The sequence below is a fragment of the Rhinoderma darwinii genome, chromosome 11 (genome assembly GCF_050947455.1).
Source record: "Rhinoderma darwinii isolate aRhiDar2 chromosome 11, aRhiDar2.hap1, whole genome shotgun sequence".
Lineage (NCBI taxonomy): Eukaryota > Metazoa > Chordata > Amphibia > Anura > Rhinodermatidae > Rhinoderma > Rhinoderma darwinii.
In genome coordinates, this window is record NC_134697.1 from 96,908,537 (window position 1) to 96,929,447 (window position 20,911).

The following is a 20,911-nucleotide window of genomic DNA, read 5'->3' on the forward strand; positions in this document are numbered from 1 at the left end:
CCATCTCATCACCTCACAGAGAAGAACATCCTCCATACACCTCGGACTTACGGTATCCTCCATCTCATCACCACACAGAGAAGAACATCCTCCATACACCCCGGACTTACTGTATCCTCCATCACATCACCACACAGAGAAGAACATCCCCCATACACCCCGGACTTACTGTATCCCCCATCTCATCACCACACAGAGAAAATCCTCCATACACCCCGGACTTACTGTATCCTCCATCTCATCACCACACAGAGAAGAACATCCCCCATACACCCCGGACTTACTGTATCCTCCATCTCATCACCTCACAGAGAAGAACATCCCCCATACACCCCGGACTTACTGTATCCTCCATCTCATCACCACAGAGAAGAACATCCTCCATACACCCCGGACTTACTGTATCCTCCATCTCATCACCACAGAGAAGAACATCCTCCATACACCCCGGACTTACTGTATCCTCCATCATCACCACACAGAGAACATCCCCCATACACCCCGGACTTAGTGTATCCTCCATCTCATCACCTCACAGAGAAGAACATCCTCCATACACCCCGGACTTACTGTATCCCCCATCTCATCACCACACAGAGAAGAACATCCTCCATACACCCCGGACTTACTGTATCCCCCATCTCATCACCACACAGAGAAGAACATCCTCCATACACCCCAGACTTACTGTATCCCCCATCTCATCACCACACAGAGAAGAACATCCTCCATACACCCCAGACTTACTGTATCCCCCATCATCACCTCACAGAGAATAACATCCTCCATACACCCCGGACTTACTGTATCCCCCATCTCATCACCTCACAGAGAACATCCTCCATACACCCCGGACTTACTGTATCCCCCATCTCATCACCTCACAGAGAAGAACATCCTCCATACACCCCGGACTTACTGTATCCTCCATCTCATCACAACACACAGAGAAGAACATCCCCCATACACCCCGGACTTACTGTATCCTCCATCTCATCACCTCACAGAGAAGAACATCCCCCATACACCCCGGACTTACTGTATCCCCCATCTCATCACCTCACAGAGAAGAACATCCTCCATACACCCCGGACTTACTGTATCCTCATCACCACACAGAGAAGAACATCCCCCATACACCCCGGACTTACTGTATCCTCCATCTAATCACCACACAGAGAAGAACATCCTCCATACACCCCGGACTTACTGTATCCTCCATCTCATCACCTCACAGAGAAGAACATCCTCCATACACCCCGGACTTACTGTATCCTCCATCTCATCACCACACAGAGAAGAACATCCCCCATACACCCCAGACTTACTGTATCCTCCATCTCATCACCTCACAGAGAAGAACATCCCCCATACACCCCGGACTTACTGTATCCTCCATCATCACCTCACAGAGAAGAACATCCCCCATACACCCCGGACTTACTGTATCCCCCATCTCATCACCTCACAGAGAAGAACATCCCCCATACACCCCGGACTTACTGTATCCTCCATCATCACCTCACAGAGAAGAACATCCCCCATACACCCCGGACTTACTGTATCCCCCATCTCATCACCTCACAGAGAAGAACATCCCCCATACACCCCGGACTTACTGTATCCCCCATCTCATCACCTCACAGAGAAGAACATCCTCCATACACCCCGGACTTACTGTATCCCCCATCTCATCACCACACAGAGAAGAACATCCCCCATACACCCCGGACTTACTGTATCCTCCATCATCACCACACAGAGAACATCCTCCATACACCCCGGACTTACTGTATCCTCCATCTCATCACAGAGAAGAACATCCCCCATACACCCCGGACTTACTGTATCCCCCATCTCATCACCTCACAGAGAAGATCATCCTCCATACACCCCGGACTTACTGTATCCCCCATCTCATCATCACACAGAGAAGAACATCCCCCATACACCCCGGACTTACTGTATCCCCCATCTCATCACCTCACAGAGAAGAACATCCCCCATACACCCCGGACTTACTGTATCCTCCATCACCACACAGAGAACATCCTCCATACACCCCGGACTTACTGTATCCTCCATCTCATCACCACACAGAGAAGAACATCCCCCATACACCCCGGACTTACTGTATCCTCCATCTCATCACCTCACAGAGAAGAACATCCTCCATACACCCCGGACTTACTGTATCCTCCATCATCACCTCACAGAGAAGAACATCCTCCATACACCCTGGACTTACTGTATCCTCCATCTCATCACCACACAGAGAAGAACATCCCCCATACACCCCGGACTTACTGTATCCTCCATCTCATCACCTCACAGAGAAGAACATCCTCCATACACCCCGGACTTACTGCATCCTCCATCTCATCACCACACAGAGAAGAACATCCTCCATACACCCCGGACTTACTGTATCCTCCATCTCATCACCACACAGAGAAGAACATCCCCCATACACCCCGGACTTACTGTATCCTCCATCTCATCACCACACAGAGAAGAACATCCCCCATACACCCCGGACTTACTGTATCCTCCATCATCACCTCACAGAGAACATCCTCCATACACCCCAGACTTACTGTATCCCCCATCTCATCACCTCACAGAGAACATACTCCATACACCCCGGACTTACTGTATCCTCCATCTCATCACCTCACAGAGAAGAACATCCTCCATACACCCCGGACTTACTGTATCCTCCATCTCATCTCATCACAGAGAAGAACATCCTCCATACACCCCGGACTTACTGTATCCTCCATCTCATCACCTCACAGAGAAGAACATCCTCCATACACCCCGGACTTACTGTATCCTCCATCATCACCTCACAGAGAAGAACATCCCCCATACACCCCGGACTTACTGTATCCCCCATCTCATCACCTCACAGAGAAGAACATCCTCCATACACCCCGGACTTACTGTATCCTCCATCTCATCACCTCACAGAGAAGAACATCCCCCATACACCCCGGACTTACTGTATCCTCCATCTCATCACCTCACAGAGAACAACATCCTCCATACACCCCGGACTTACTGTATCCTCCATCTCATCACCACACAGAGAAGAACATCCTCCATACACCCCAGACTTACTGTATCCTCCATCTCATCACCACACAGAGAACATCCTCCATACACCCCGGACTTACTGTATCCTCCATCTCATCACAGAGAAGAACATCCTCCATACACCCCGGACTTACTGTATCCTCCATCACCTCACAGAGAAGAACATCCTCCATACACCCCGGACTTACTGTATCCTCCATCTCATCACCACACAGAGAAGAACATCCTCCATACACCCCGGACTTACTGTATCCTCCATCTCATCACAGAGAAGAACATCCTCCATACACCCCGGACTTACTGTATCCTCCATCACCTCACAGAGAAGAACATCCTCCATACACCCCGGACTTACTGTATCCTCCATCTCATCACCACACAGAGAAGAACATCCCCCATACACCCCGGACTTACTGTATCCTCCATCATCACCTCACAGAGAACATCCTCCATACACCCCGGACTTACTGTATCCTCCATCTCATCACCTCACAGAGAAGAACATCCCCCATACACCCCGGACTTACTGTATCCTCCATCTCATCACCACACAGAGAAGAACATCCCCCATACACCCCGGACTTACTGTATCCTCCATCTCATCACCACACAGAGAAGAACATCCCCCATACACCCCGGACTTACTGTATCCCCCATCTCATCACCTCACAGAGAAGAACATCCTCCATACACCCCGGACTTACTGTATCCTCCATCTCATCACCTCACAGAGAAGAACATCCTCCATACACTCCGGACTTACTGTATCCTCCATCTCATCACCTCACAGAGAAGAACATCCCCCATACACCCCGGACTTACTGTATCCTCCATCTCATCACCACACAGAGAAGAACATCCCCCATACACCCCGGACTTACTGTATCCTCCATCTCATCACCTCACAGAGAAGAACATCCTCCATACACCCCGGACTTACTGTATCCTCCATCTCATCACCACACAGAGAAGAACATCCCCCATACACCCCGGACTTACTGTATCCTCCATCTCATCACCTCACAGAGAAGAACATCCTCCATACACCCCAGACTTACTGTATCCTCCATCATCACCTCACAGAGAATAACATCCTCCATACACCCCGGACTTACTGTATCCCCCATCTCATCACCTCACAGAGAAGAACATCCCCCATACACCCCGGACTTACTGTATCCTCCATCTCATCACCTCACAGAGAAGAACATCCTCCATACACCCCGGACTTACTGTATCCTCCATCTCATCACCTCACAGAGAACATCCTCCATACACCCCGGACTTACTGTATCCTCCATCTCATCACCTCACAGAGAAGAACATCCTCCATACACCCCGGACTTACTGTATCCTCCATCTCATCACCTCACAGAGAAGAACATCCTCCATACACCCCGGACTTACTGTATCCTCCATCTCATCACCTCACAGAGAAGAACATCCCCCATACACTCCGGAATTACTGTATCCCCCATCTCATCACCACACAGAGAAGAACATCCCCCATACACCCCAGACTTACTGTATCCTCCATCATCACCTCACAGAGAACATCCTCCATACACCCCGGACTTACTGTATCCTCCATCTCATCACCACACAGAGAAGAACATCCCCCATACACCCCGGACTTACTGTATCCCCCATACACCCCGGACTTACTGTATCCTCCATCTCATCACCACACAGAGAAGAACATCCCCCATACACCCCGGACTTACTGTATCCTCCATCATCACCTCACAGAGAACATCCTCCATACACCCCGGACTTACTGTATCCCCCATCTCATCACCTCACAGAGAACATCCCCCATACACCCCGGACTTACTGTATCCCCCATCTCATCACCTCACAGAGAACATCCTCCATACACCCCGGACTTACTGTATCCCCCATCTCATCACCACACAGAGAACATCCTCCATACACCCCGGACTTACTGTATCCCCCATCTCATCACCTCACAGAGAAGAACATCCTCCATACACCCCGGACTTACTGTATCCCCCATCTCATCACCTCACAGAGAAGAACATGCTCCATACACCCCGGACTTACTGTATCCCCCATCTCATCACCTCACAGAGAAGAACATGCTCCATACACCCCGGACTTACTGTATCCCCCATCTCATCACCACACAGAGAACATCCCCCATACACCCCGGACTTACTGTATCCTCCATCTCATCACCTCACAGAGAAGAACATCCTCCATACACCCCGGACTTAATGTATCCTCCATCTCATCACCTCACAGAGAAGAACATCCTCCATACACCCCGGACTTACTGTATCCTCCATCTCATCACCTCACAGAGAAGAACATCCCCCATACACCCCGGACTTACTGTATCCTCCATCTCATCACCTCACAGAGAAGAACATCCCCCATACACCCCGGACTTACTGTATCCTCCATCTCATCACCTCACAGAGAAGAACATCCTCCATACACCCCGGACTTACTGTATCCTCCATCTCATCACCTCACAGAGAAGAACATCCTCCATACACCCCGGACTTACTGTATCCTCCATCTCATCACCTCACAGAGAAGAACATCCCCCATACACCCCGGACTTACTGTATCCTCCATCTCATCACCTCACAGAGAAGAACATCCCCCATACACCCCGGACTTACTGTATCCTCCATCTCATCACCTCACAGAGAAGAACATCCTCCATACACCCCGGACTTACTGTATCCTCCATCTCATCACCTCACAGAGAAGAACATCCTCCATACACCCCGGACTTACTGTATCCTCCATCTCATCACCACACAGAGAAGAACATCCTCCATACACCCCGGACTTACTGTATCCTCCATCTCATCTCATCACAGAGAAGAACATCCCCCATACACCCCGGACTTACTGTATCCTCCATCTCATCACCTCACAGAGAAGAACATCCTCCATACACCCCGGACTTACTGTATCCTCCATCTCATCACCACACACAGAGAAGAACATCCCCCATACACCCCGGACTTACTGTATCCTCCATCATCACCTCACAGAGAAGAACATCCCCCATACACCCCGGACTTACTGTATCCTCCATCTCATCACCACACAGAGAAGAACATTCTCCATACACCCCGGACTTACTGTATCCTCCATCTCATCACCACACAGAGAACATCCCCCATACACCCCGGACTTACTGTATCCTCCATCATCACCTCACAGAGAAGAACATCCCCCATACACCCCGGACTTACAGTATCCTCCATCTCATCACCTCACAGAGAAGAACATCCCCCATACACCCCAGACTTACTGTATCCTCCATCACCACCACACAGAGAAGAACATCCCCCATACACCCCGGACTTACTGTATCCCCCATCTCATCACCTCACAGAGAAGAACATCCCCCATACACCCCGGACTTACTGTATCCTCCATCTCATCACCACACAGAGAAGAACATCCCCCATACACCCCGGACTTACTGTATCCTCCATCTCATCACCACACAGAGAAGAACATCCCCCATACACCCCGGACTTACTGTATCCTCCATCTCATCACCACACAGAGAAGAACATCCCCCATACACCCCGGACTTACTGTATCCTCCATCTCATCACCACACAGAGAAGAACATCCCCCATACACCCCGGACTTACTGTATCCTCCATCTCATCACCTCACAGAGAAGAACATCCCCCATACACCCCGGACTTACTGTATCCTCCATCTCATCACCTCACAGAGAAGAACATCCCCCATACACCCCGGACTTACTGTATCCTCCATCTCATCACCACACAGAGAAGAACATCCCCCATACACCCCGGACTTACTGTATCCTCCATCTCATCACCACACAGAGAAGAACATCCCCCATACACCCCGGACTTACTGTATCCTCCATCATCACCACACAGAGAAGAACATCCCCCATACACCCCGGACTTACTGTATCCTCCATCTCATCACCACACAGAGAAGAACATCCCCCATACACCCCGGACTTACTGTATCCTCCATCTCATCACCTCACAGAGAAGAACATCCTCCATACACCCCGGACTTACTGTATCCTCCATCATCACCTCACAGAGAAGAACATCCCCCATACACCCCGGACTTACTGTATCCTCCATCTCATCACCACACAGAGAACATCCCCCATACACCCCGGACTTACTGTATCCCCCATCTCATCACCACACAGAGAACATCCCCCATACACCCCGGACTTACTGTATCCTCCATCTCATCACCTCACAGAAGAACATCCCCCATACACCCCGGACTTACTGTATCCCCCATCTCATCACCACAGAGAGAAGAACATCCCCCATACACCCCGGAATTACTGTATCCTCCATCTCATCACCTCAGAGAAGAACATCCCCCATACACCCCGGACTTACTGTATCCTCCATCTCATCACCTCACAGAGAAGAACATCCCCCATACACCCCGGACTTACTGTATCCTCCATCTCATCACCTCACAGAGAAGAACATCCTCCATACACCCCGGACTTACTGTATCCTCCATCATCACCTAACAGAGAAGAACATCCCCCATACACCCCGGACTTACTGTATCCTCCATCTCATCACCACACAGAGAACATCCCCCATACACCCCGGACTTACTGTATCCCCCATCTCATCACCACACAGAGAACATCCCCCATACACCCCGGACTTACTGTATCCCCCATCTCATCACCACACAGAGAACATCCCCCATACACCCCGGACTTACTGTATCCTCCATCATCACCTCACAGAGAAGAACATCCCCCATACACCCCGGACTTACTGTATCCTCCATCTCATCACCACACAGAGAAGAACATCCTCCATACACCCCGGACTTACTGTATCCTCCATCTCATCACATCACAGAGAAGAACATCCTCCATACACCCCGGACTTACTGTATCCTCCATCTCATCACCACACAGAGAAGAACATCCTCCATACACCCCGGACTTACTGCATCCTCCATCTCATCACCACACAGAGAAGAACATCCTCCATACACCCCGGACTTACTGTATCCTCCATCTCATCACCTCACAGAGAAGAACATCCTCCATACACCCCGGACTTACTGTATCCTCCATCATCACCACACAGAGAAGAACATCCCCCATACACCCCGGACTTACTGTATCCTCCATCTCATCACAGAGAAGAACATCCTCCATACACCCCGGACTTACTGTATCCTCCATCTCATCACCACAGAGAAGAACATCCCCCATACACCCCGGACTTACTGTATCCTCCATCTCATCACCTCACAGAGAAGAACATCCCCCATACACCCCAGACTTACTGTATCCTCCATCTCATCACCACACAGAGAAGAACATCCCCCATACACCCCGGACTTACTGTATCCTCCATCTCATCACATCACAGAGAAGAACATCCTCCATACACCCCGGACTTACTGTATCCTCCATCTCCTCACCACACAGAGAAGAATATCCCCCATACACCCCGGACTTACTGTATCCTCCATCTCATCACCTCACAGAGAAGAACATCCCCCATACACCCCGGACTTACTGTATCCTCCATCATCACCTCACAGAGAAGAACATCCCCCATACACCCCGGACTTACTGTATCCTCCATCATCACCTCACAGAGAAGAACATCCTCCATACACCCCGGACTTACTGTATCCCCATCTCATCACCTCACAGAGAAGAACATCCTCCATACACCCCGGACTTACTGTATCCTCCATCTCATCACCTCACAGAGAAGAACATCCTCCATACACCCCGGACTTACTGTATCCTCCATCTCATCACCTCACAGAGAAGAACATCCTCCATACACCCCGGACTTACTGTATCCTCCATCTCATCACCACACAGAGAAGAACATCCCCCATACACCCCGGACTTACTGTATCCTCCATCTCATCACCACACAGAGAAGAACATCCTCCATACACCCCGGACTTACTGTATCCTCCATCTCATCACCTCACAGAGAAGAACATCCTCCATACACCCCGGACTTACTGTATCCTCCATCTCATCACCTCACAGAGAAGAACATCCCCCATACACCCCGGACTTACTGTATCCCCCATCATCACCTCACAGAGAAGAACATCCTCCATACACCCCGGACTTACTGTATCCCCCATCTCATCACCTCACAGAGAACATCCTCCATACACCCCGGACTTACTGTATCCCCCATCTCATCACCACACAGAGAACATCCCCCATACACCCCGGACTTACTGTATCCTCCATCTCATCACCACACAGAGAAGAACATCCCCCATACACCCCGGACTTACTGTATCCCCCATCTCATCACCACACAGAGAACATCCCCCATACACCCCGGACTTACTGTATCCTCCATCTCATCACCACACAGAGAACATCCCCCATACACCCCGGACTTACTGTATCCTCCATCTCATCACCTCACAGAGAAGAACATCCCCCATACACCCCGGACTTACTGTATCCTCCATCTCATCACCACACAGAGAACATCCCCCATACACCCCGGACTTACTGTATCCTCCATCATCACCTCACAGAGAAGAACATCCTCCATACACCCCGGACTTACAGCATCCTCCATCTCATCACCTCACAGAGAAGAACATCCCCCATACACCCCGGACTTACTGTATCCTCCATCTCATCACCACACAGAGAAGAACATCCTCCATACACCCCGGACTTACTGTATCCCCCATCTCATCACCTCACAGAGAAGAACATCCCCCATACACCCCGGACTTACTGTATCCTCCATCTCATCACCACACAGAGAAGAACATCCCCCATACACCCCGGACTTACTGTATCCTCCATCTCATCACCACAGAGAAGAACATCCTCCATACAACCCGGACTTACTGTATCCTCCATCTCATCACCACACAGAAGAACATCCCCCATACACCCCGGACTTACTGTATCCTCCATCTCATCACCTCACAGAGAAGAACATCCCCCATACACCCCGGACTTACTGTATCCTCCATCTCATCACCTCACAGAGAAGAACATCCTCCATACACCCCGGACTTACTGTATCCTCCATCATCACCTCACAGAGAAGAACATCCCCCATACACCCCGGACTTACTGTATCCTCCATCTCATCACCACACAGAGAAGAACATCCCCCATACACCCCGGACTTACTGTATCCTCCATCTCATCACCTCACAGAGAAGAACATCCTCCATACACCCCGGACTTACTGTATCCCCCATCTCATCACATCAGAGAGAAGAACATCCCCCATACACCCCGGACTTACTGTATCCCCCATCTCATCACCTCACAGAGAAGAACATCCTCCATACACCCCGGACTTACTGTATCCTCCATCTCATCACCACACAGAGAACATCCCCCATACACCCCGGACTTACTGTATCCTCCATCTCATCACCACAGAGAGAAGAACATCCTCCATACACCCCGGACTTACTGTATCCTCCATCTCATCACATCAGAGAGAAGAACATCCCCCATACACCCCGGACTTACTGTATCCCCCATTTCATCACCTCACAGAGAAGAACATCCCCCATACACCCCGGACTTACTGTATCCCCCATCTCATCACCACAGAGAGAAGAACATCCCCCATACACCCCAGACTTACTGTATCCCCCATCTCATCACCACACAGAGAACATCCCCCATACACCCCGGACTTACTGTATCCTCCATCATCACCTCACAGAGAAGAACATCCTCCATACACCCCGGACTTCCTGTATCCCCCATCTCATCACCTCACAGAGAAGAACATCCCCCATACACCCCGGACTTACTGTATCTCCCATCTCATCACCACAGAGAGAAGAACATCCCCCATACACCCCAGACTTACTGTATCCCCCATCTCATCACCACACAGAGAAGAACATCCTCCATACACCCCGGACTTACTGTATCCTCCATCTCATCACCTCACAGAGAAGAACATCCCCCATACACCCCGGACTTACTGTATCCTCCATCTCATCACCTCACAGAGAAGAACATCCCCCATACACCCCGGACTTACTGTATCCTCCATCTCATCACCTCACAGAGAAGAACATCCTCCCTACACCCCGGACTTACTGTATCCTCCATCTCCTCACCACACAGAGAAGAACATCCCCCATACACCCCGGACTTACTGTATCCTCCATCTCATCACCACACAGAGAAGAACATCCTCCATACACCCCGGACTTACTGTATCCTCCATCTCATCACCTCACAGAGAAGAACATCCCCCATACACCCCGGACTTACTGTATCCTCCATCTCATCACCTCACAGAGAAGAACATCCCCCATACACCCTGGACTTACTGTATCCCCCATCTCATCACCACACAGAGAAGAACATCCCCCATACACCCCGGACTTACTGTATCCCCCATCTCATCACATCACAGAGAAGAACATCCTCCATACACCCCGGACTTACTGTATCCTCCATCTCATCACCTCACAGAGAAGAACATCCCCCATACACCCCGGACTTACTGTATCCCCCATCTCATCACCTCACAGAGAAGAACATCCCCCATACACCCCGGACTTACTGTATCCCCCATCTCATCACCACACAGAGAAGAACATCCTCCATACACCCCGGACTTACTGTATCCTCCATCATCACCTCACAGAGAAGAACATCCTCCATACACCCCGGACTTACTGTATCCTCCATCTCATCACCTCACAGAGAAGAACATCCTCCATGCACCCCGGACTTACTGTATCCTCCATCATCACCACACAGAGAAGAACATCCCCCATACACCCCGGACTTACTGTATCCTCCATCATCACCTCACAGAGAAGAACATCCTCCATACACCCCGGACTTACTGTATCCCCCATCTCATCACCACACAGAGAAGAACATCCCCCACACACCCCGGACTTACTGTATCCTCCATCTCATCACCACACAGAGAAGAACATCCCCCATACACCCCGGACTTACTGTATCCTCCATCATCACCACACAGAGAAGAACATCCTCCATACACCCCGGACTTACTGTATCCCCCATCTCATCACCTCACAGAGAAGAACATCCTCCATACACCCCGGACTTACTGTATCCCCCATCTCATCACCACACAGAGAAGAACATCCTCCATACACCCCGGACTTACTGCATCCTCCATCTCATCACCTCACAGAGAAGAACATCCCCCATACACCCCGGACTTACTGTATCCTCCATCTCATCACCACACAGAGAAGAACATCCCCCATACACCCCGGACTTACTGTATCCTCCATCTCATCACCTCACAGAGAAGAACATCCTCCATACACCCCGGACTTACTGTATCCTCCATCTCATCACCACACAGAGAAGAACATCCCCCATACACCCCGGACTTCCTGTATCCCCCATCTCATCACCTCACAGAGAACATCCTCCATACACCCCGGACTTACTGTATCCTCCATCTCATCACCTCACAGAGAAGAACATCCTCCATACACCCCGGACTTACTGTATCCTCCATCTCATCACCACACAGAGAAGAACATCCTCCATACACCCCGGACTTCCTGTATCCCCCATCTCATCACCACACAGAGAAGAACATCCTCCATACACCCCGGACTTCCTGTATCCCCCATCTCATCACCTCACAGAGAAGAACATCCTCCATACACCCCGGACTTACTGTATCCTCCATCTCATCACCTCACAGAGAAGAACATCCTCCATACACCCCGGACTTCCTGTATCCCCCATCTCATCACCACACAGAGAACATCCCCCATACACCCCGGACTTACTGTATCCTCCATCTCATCACCACACAGAGAAGAACATCCCCCATACACCCCGGACTTACTGTATCCCCCATCTCATCACCACACAGAGAACATCCCCCATACACCCCGGACTTACTGTATCCTCCATCTCATCACCACACAGAGAACATCCCCCATACACCCCGGACTTACTGTATCCTCCATCTCATCACCACACAGAGAACATCCCCCATACACCCCGGACTTACTGTATCCTCCATCTCATCACCACACAGAGAAGAACATCCTCCATACACCCCGGACTTACTGTATCCTCCATCTCATCACCTCACAGAGAACATCCTCCATACACCCCGGACTTACTGTATCCTCCATCATCACCTCACAGAGAAGAACATCCTCCATACACCCCGGACTTACTGTATCCTCCATCTCATCACCTCACAGAGAAGAACATCCCCCATACACCCCGGACTTACTGTATCCTCCATCTCATCACCACACAGAGAACATCCCCCATACACCCCGGACTTACTGTATCCTCCATCATCACCTCACAGAGAAGAACATCCTCCATACACCCCGGACTTACAGCATCCTCCATCTCATCACCTCACAGAGAAGAACATCCCCCATACACCCCGGACTTACTGTATCCTCCATCTCATCACCACACAGAGAAGAACATCCTCCATACACCCCGGACTTACTGTATCCCCCATCTCATCACCTCACAGAGAAGAACATCCCCCATACACCCCGGACTTACTGTATCCTCCATCTCATCACCACACAGAGAAGAACATCCCCCATACACCCCGGACTTACTGTATCCTCCATCTCATCACCACAGAGAAGAACATCCTCCATACAACCCGGACTTACTGTATCCTCCATCTCATCACCACACAGAAGAACATCCCCCATACACCCCGGACTTACTGTATCCTCCATCTCATCACCTCACAGAGAAGAACATCCCCCATACACCCCGGACTTACTGTATCCTCCATCTCATCACCTCACAGAGAAGAACATCCTCCATACACCCCGGACTTACTGTATCCTCCATCATCACCTCACAGAGAAGAACATCCCCCATACACCCCGGACTTACTGTATCCTCCATCTCATCACCACACAGAGAAGAACATCCCCCATACACCCCGGACTTACTGTATCCTCCATCTCATCACCTCACAGAGAAGAACATCCTCCATACACCCCGGACTTACTGTATCCCCCATCTCATCACATCAGAGAGAAGAACATCCCCCATACACCCCGGACTTACTGTATCCCCCATCTCATCACCTCACAGAGAAGAACATCCTCCATACACCCCGGACTTACTGTATCCTCCATCTCATCACCACACAGAGAACATCCCCCATACACCCCGGACTTACTGTATCCTCCATCTCATCACCACAGAGAGAAGAACATCCTCCATACACCCCGGACTTACTGTATCCTCCATCTCATCACATCAGAGAGAAGAACATCCCCCATACACCCCGGACTTACTGTATCCCCCATTTCATCACCTCACAGAGAAGAACATCCCCCATACACCCCGGACTTACTGTATCCCCCATCTCATCACCACAGAGAGAAGAACATCCCCCATACACCCCAGACTTACTGTATCCCCCATCTCATCACCACACAGAGAACATCCCCCATACACCCCGGACTTACTGTATCCTCCATCATCACCTCACAGAGAAGAACATCCTCCATACACCCCGGACTTCCTGTATCCCCCATCTCATCACCTCACAGAGAAGAACATCCCCCATACACCCCGGACTTACTGTATCTCCCATCTCATCACCACAGAGAGAAGAACATCCCCCATACACCCCAGACTTACTGTATCCCCCATCTCATCACCACACAGAGAAGAACATCCTCCATACACCCCGGACTTACTGTATCCTCCATCTCATCACCTCACAGAGAAGAACATCCCCCATACACCCCGGACTTACTGTATCCTCCATCTCATCACCTCACAGAGAAGAACATCCCCCATACACCCCGGACTTACTGTATCCTCCATCTCATCACCTCACAGAGAAGAACATCCTCCCTACACCCCGGACTTACTGTATCCTCCATCTCCTCACCACACAGAGAAGAACATCCCCCATACACCCCGGACTTACTGTATCCTCCATCTCATCACCACACAGAGAAGAACATCCTCCATACACCCCGGACTTACTGTATCCTCCATCTCATCACCTCACAGAGAAGAACATCCCCCATACACCCCGGACTTACTGTATCCTCCATCTCATCACCTCACAGAGAAGAACATCCCCCATACACCCTGGACTTACTGTATCCCCCATCTCATCACCACACAGAGAAGAACATCCCCCATACACCCCGGACTTACTGTATCCCCCATCTCATCACATCACAGAGAAGAACATCCTCCATACACCCCGGACTTACTGTATCCTCCATCTCATCACCTCACAGAGAAGAACATCCCCCATACACCCCGGACTTACTGTATCCCCCATCTCATCACCTCACAGAGAAGAACATCCCCCATACACCCCGGACTTACTGTATCCCCCATCTCATCACCACACAGAGAAGAACATCCTCCATACACCCCGGACTTACTGTATCCTCCATCATCACCTCACAGAGAAGAACATCCTCCATACACCCCGGACTTACTGTATCCTCCATCTCATCACCTCACAGAGAAGAACATCCTCCATGCACCCCGGACTTACTGTATCCTCCATCATCACCACACAGAGAAGAACATCCCCCATACACCCCGGACTTACTGTATCCTCCATCATCACCTCACAGAGAAGAACATCCTCCATACACCCCGGACTTACTGTATCCCCCATCTCATCACCACACAGAGAAGAACATCCCCCACACACCCCGGACTTACTGTATCCTCCATCTCATCACCACACAGAGAAGAACATCCCCCATACACCCCGGACTTACTGTATCCTCCATCATCACCACACAGAGAAGAACATCCTCCATACACCCCGGACTTACTGTATCCCCCATCTCATCACCTCACAGAGAAGAACATCCTCCATACACCCCGGACTTACTGTATCCCCCATCTCATCACCACACAGAGAAGAACATCCTCCATACACCCCGGACTTACTGCATCCTCCATCTCATCACCTCACAGAGAAGAACATCCCCCATACACCCCGGACTTACTGTATCCTCCATCTCATCACCACACAGAGAAGAACATCCCCCATACACCCCGGACTTACTGTATCCTCCATCTCATCACCTCACAGAGAAGAACATCCTCCATACACCCCGGACTTACTGTATCCTCCATCTCATCACCACACAGAGAAGAACATCCCCCATACACCCCGGACTTCCTGTATCCCCCATCTCATCACCTCACAGAGAACATCCTCCATACACCCCGGACTTACTGTATCCTCCATCTCATCACCTCACAGAGAAGAACATCCTCCATACACCCCGGACTTACTGTATCCTCCATCTCATCACCACACAGAGAAGAACATCCTCCATACACCCCGGACTTCCTGTATCCCCCATCTCATCACCACACAGAGAAGAACATCCTCCATACACCCCGGACTTCCTGTATCCCCCATCTCATCACCTCACAGAGAAGAACATCCTCCATACACCCCGGACTTACTGTATCCTCCATCTCATCACCTCACAGAGAAGAACATCCTCCATACACCCCGGACTTCCTGTATCCCCCATCTCATCACCTCACAGAGAAGAACATCCTCCATACACCCCGGACTTACTGTATCCTCCATCTCCTCACCACACAGAGAAGAACATCCCCCATACACCCCGGACTTACTGTATCCTCCATCTCATCACCACACAGAGAAGAACATCCCCCATACACCCCGGACTTACTGTATCCTCCATCTCATCACCACACAGAGAAGAACATCCCCCATACACCCCGGACTTCCTGTATCCCCCATCTCATCACCTCACAGAGAACATCCTCCATACACCCCGGACTTACTGTATCCTCCATCTCATCACCTCACAGAGAAGAACATCCTCCATACACCCCGGACTTACTGTATCCTCCATCTCATCACCACACAGAGAAGAACATCCTCCATACACCCCGGACTTCCTGTATCCCCCATCTCATCACCACACAGAGAAGAACATCCTCCATACACCCCGGACTTCCTGTATCCCCCATCTCATCACCTCACAGAGAAGAACATCCTCCATACACCCCGGACTTACTGTATCCTCCATCTCATCACCTCACAGAGAACATCCTCCATACACCCCGGACTTCCTGTATCCCCCATCTCATCACCTCACAGAGAAGAACATCCTCCATACACCCCGGACTTACTGTATCCTCCATCTCCTCACCACACAGAGAAGAACATCCCCCATACACCCCGGACTTACTGTATCCTCCATCTCATCACCACACAGAGAAGAACATCCCCCATACACCCCGGACTTACTGTATCCTCCATCTCATCACCTCACAGAGAACATCCTCCATACACCCCGGACTTACTGTATCCTCCATCTCATCACCTCACAGAGAACATCCCCCATACACCCCGGACTTACTGTATCCTCCATCTCATACAACCGAAGACATTTAAAATGTGCGGACGACCTTGAGACCCCCTCAGACCCCTCACCTCTCCAGTCAGCAGGCAGATGATCTCTAGGGTGAGATTAAGGATCACGTGTGTAACGTCCATTCTCTTCGGGCCCAAACTGGAATCATCTTTGGCTGTTTTCTTGGTATTTTGTTGGAAATACTCCGTGACCTTCACAGTGGCCTTCACGTTACCCTACAAGTCACCAGAGGGGTTAACGGGACTTTTTGTTGTATTACATTTAGAAAAGAATCGGCATATTGGAAGTTCTTTTACCCCTTCCCGACATATCTCGCGTACGTCGGCTGTATGTTACAACAGACACCTCACCGATCACCATCCCGCTCGTCTAACGCTTATACGCCGCTGTCAATAGTGACCGTGGTATCCAAGTCATGAGAAAGCCGATGTAGCGGCGTCCGGGCCCATAGAATTTTTATTGAGCCCGTACACCGTTACCGGAGCTTTCCGGGAGAAGCCGATCAGAGACGAAGCGGCTCAGTGATCACCCGAGCGCTTCTGCCGCATCGTTTTAGCGATCGGTGGGGGTCTCAGTGCTCGGACCTCCACCCATCAGAACTTATGACCTGTCAGGAGATTTCTGAGTTTAGTTAATCTTTAAGATTGGCCATTGGCAAAAAGATTTCTCCCCATAAGAATATCTCTCAATAGGAGTTTCCCATCTGTGGAAGGATTCTTACTCCCAACGTGGTCAGACGTCTGCCAGCAGGCTGAACGTGGTAGTCTGACATTTATGGCACATTGACAGGACCCGCACCCCTTTCTAGAGCGGGCACCCCTGACTCCTGTTCTACCTTCTGCCACTCGGCTCCGGGCTTTACATTTTGCTACATAGTTTGCGGAACTCATAGAAGTGACGGCGGTCGGAGCCCAGCGACAGAAAGGACGGGCATCGGGGGCGCTGTTCTAGAGATCGATGCGGGTCACAAAAGGTTGTAACCCAGTTGGATGATGGGTGGCAAGAATTCCATATCTTTGACCCCATACTAGAAGCACAACGTACCCGGGCATGTCGATGATGATCCAGGACAACCGATGGGTTTATGGGAATCATATTCTGCGGATTGGGCTGGTACGGGGTTAACGTCCCGCGGCGGGGTTCTCCTGGCTCCAGGCGTGCGCTCTTAAGCGCTGGTCTCACTTTCTGCCATGGACATTTTTGTGGTGGGACATCACGGAATATTGTGGGAAGCGCGTCCTTCCGCAGAGTCTTGCGCAGGCCGCTGGGCTGATAGGACGCCTCGGTGAAGTGCTCGGAGCACACCCGGAAGCGGTTGTTGGTTTTGCCCTGGAATATCCTCTCAGCCAGTTCTTCTATGTCCCGGACCACGTGCCCGCTCCCCTCAATGCACCGCAGCCACGTCTTTATCTTCTCCAGGTGGTTGGGGAACGAGTGCAGAATGATGTTCAGTCTCTTCCCCCCATAATTGTGGCATCGCTCAACAAAGCATCTGGGCATCTTATATACTTCAGGAGGGAACTGAAGGACAGAATGAAAACGGAGTTACCCCATCATTGTATCACATCCACCATACCTGTATACATCACCCCGGGAATGACCATTACACCCCATCATTGTATCACATCCACCATACCTGTATATATCACCCCGGGAATCACCATTACACCCCATCATTGTATCACATCCACCATACCTGTATATATCACCCCGGGAATGATCATTACACCTCATCATTGTATCACATCCACCATACCTGTATATATCACCCCGGGAATCACCATTACACCCCATCATTGTATCACATCCACCATACCTGTATATATCACCCCGGGAATGACCATTACACCCCATCATTGTATCACATCCACCATACCTGTATATATCACCCCGGGAATCACCATTACACCCCATCATTGTATCACATCCACCATACCTGTATATATCACCCCGGGAATCACCATTACACCCCATCATTGTATCACATCCACCATACCTGTATATATCACCCCGGGAATGATCATTACACCCCATCATTGTATCACATCCACCATACCTGTATATATCACCCCGGGAATGATCATTACACCCCATCATTGTATCACATCCACCATACCTGTATATATCACCCCGGGAATGATCATTACACCCCATCATTGTATCACATCCACCATACCTGTATACATCACCCCGGGAATCACCATTACACCCCATCATTGTATCACATCCACCATACCTGTATATATCACCCCGGGAATGACCATTACACCCCATCATTGTATCACATCCACCATACCTGTATATATCACCCCGGGAATCACCATTACACCCCATCATTGTATCACATCCACCATACCTGTATATATCACCCCGGGAATCACCATTACACCCCATCATTGTATCACATCCACCATACCTGTATATATCACCCCGGGAATCACCATTACACCCCATCATTGTATCACATCCACCATACCTGTATATATCACCCCGGGAATCACCATTACACCCCATCATTGTATCACATCCACCATACCTGTATATATCACCCCGGGAATGACCATTACACCCCATCATTGTATCACATCCACCATACCTGTATATATCACCCCGGGAATGACCATTACACCTCATCATTGTATCACATCCGCCATACCTGTATATATCACCCCGGGAATCACCATTACACCCCATCATTGTATCACATCCACCATACCTGTATACATCACCCCGGGAATCACCATTACACCCCATCATTGTATCACATCCACCATACCTGTATATATCACCCCGGGAATCACCATTACACCCCATCATTGTATCACATCCACCATACCTGTATATATCACCCCGGGAATCACCATTACACCCCATCATTGTATCACATCCACCATACCTGTATATATCACCCCGGGAATCACCATTACACCCCATCATTGTATCACATCCACCATACCTGTATATATCACCCCGGGAATCACCATTACACCCCATCATTGTATCACATCCACCATACCTGTATACATCACCCCGGGAATGATCATTACACCCCATCATTGTATCACATCCACCATACCTGTATATATCACCCCGGGAATCACCATTACACCCCATCATTGTATCACATCCACCATACCTGTATATATCACCCCGGGAATGACCATTACACCTCATCATTGTATCACATCCACCATACCTGTATATATCACCCCGGGAATCACCATTACACCCCATCATTGTATCACATCCACCATACCTGTATATATCACCCCGGGAATGATCATTACACCCCATCATTGTATCACATCCACCATACCTGTATATATCACCCCGGGAATCACCATTACCCCCCATCATTGTATCACATCCACCATACCTG

The 20,911-nt window shown here is 50.2% G+C and overlaps 1 protein-coding gene across 1 annotated transcript in view; it reads right to left on the minus strand.

Annotated features, from left to right (window-relative positions):
* The window catches only part of LOC142663412 (uncharacterized), a 30,864-nt gene extending 11,814 nt beyond the window's left edge, over window positions 1-19,050 (minus strand). The window contains exons 1-2 of the mRNA XM_075842031.1: window positions 18,577-19,050; window positions 17,592-17,747 (exon numbers count right to left, since the gene is read on the minus strand). Of these exons, the coding sequence (XP_075698146.1) occupies window positions 17,592-17,747; window positions 18,577-19,032 (612 nt within the window). The 5' untranslated portion in view covers window positions 19,033-19,050. The remainder of the gene's footprint in view (window positions 1-17,591; window positions 17,748-18,576) is intronic.
* Window positions 19,051-20,911: the final 1,861 nt, after the last annotated feature.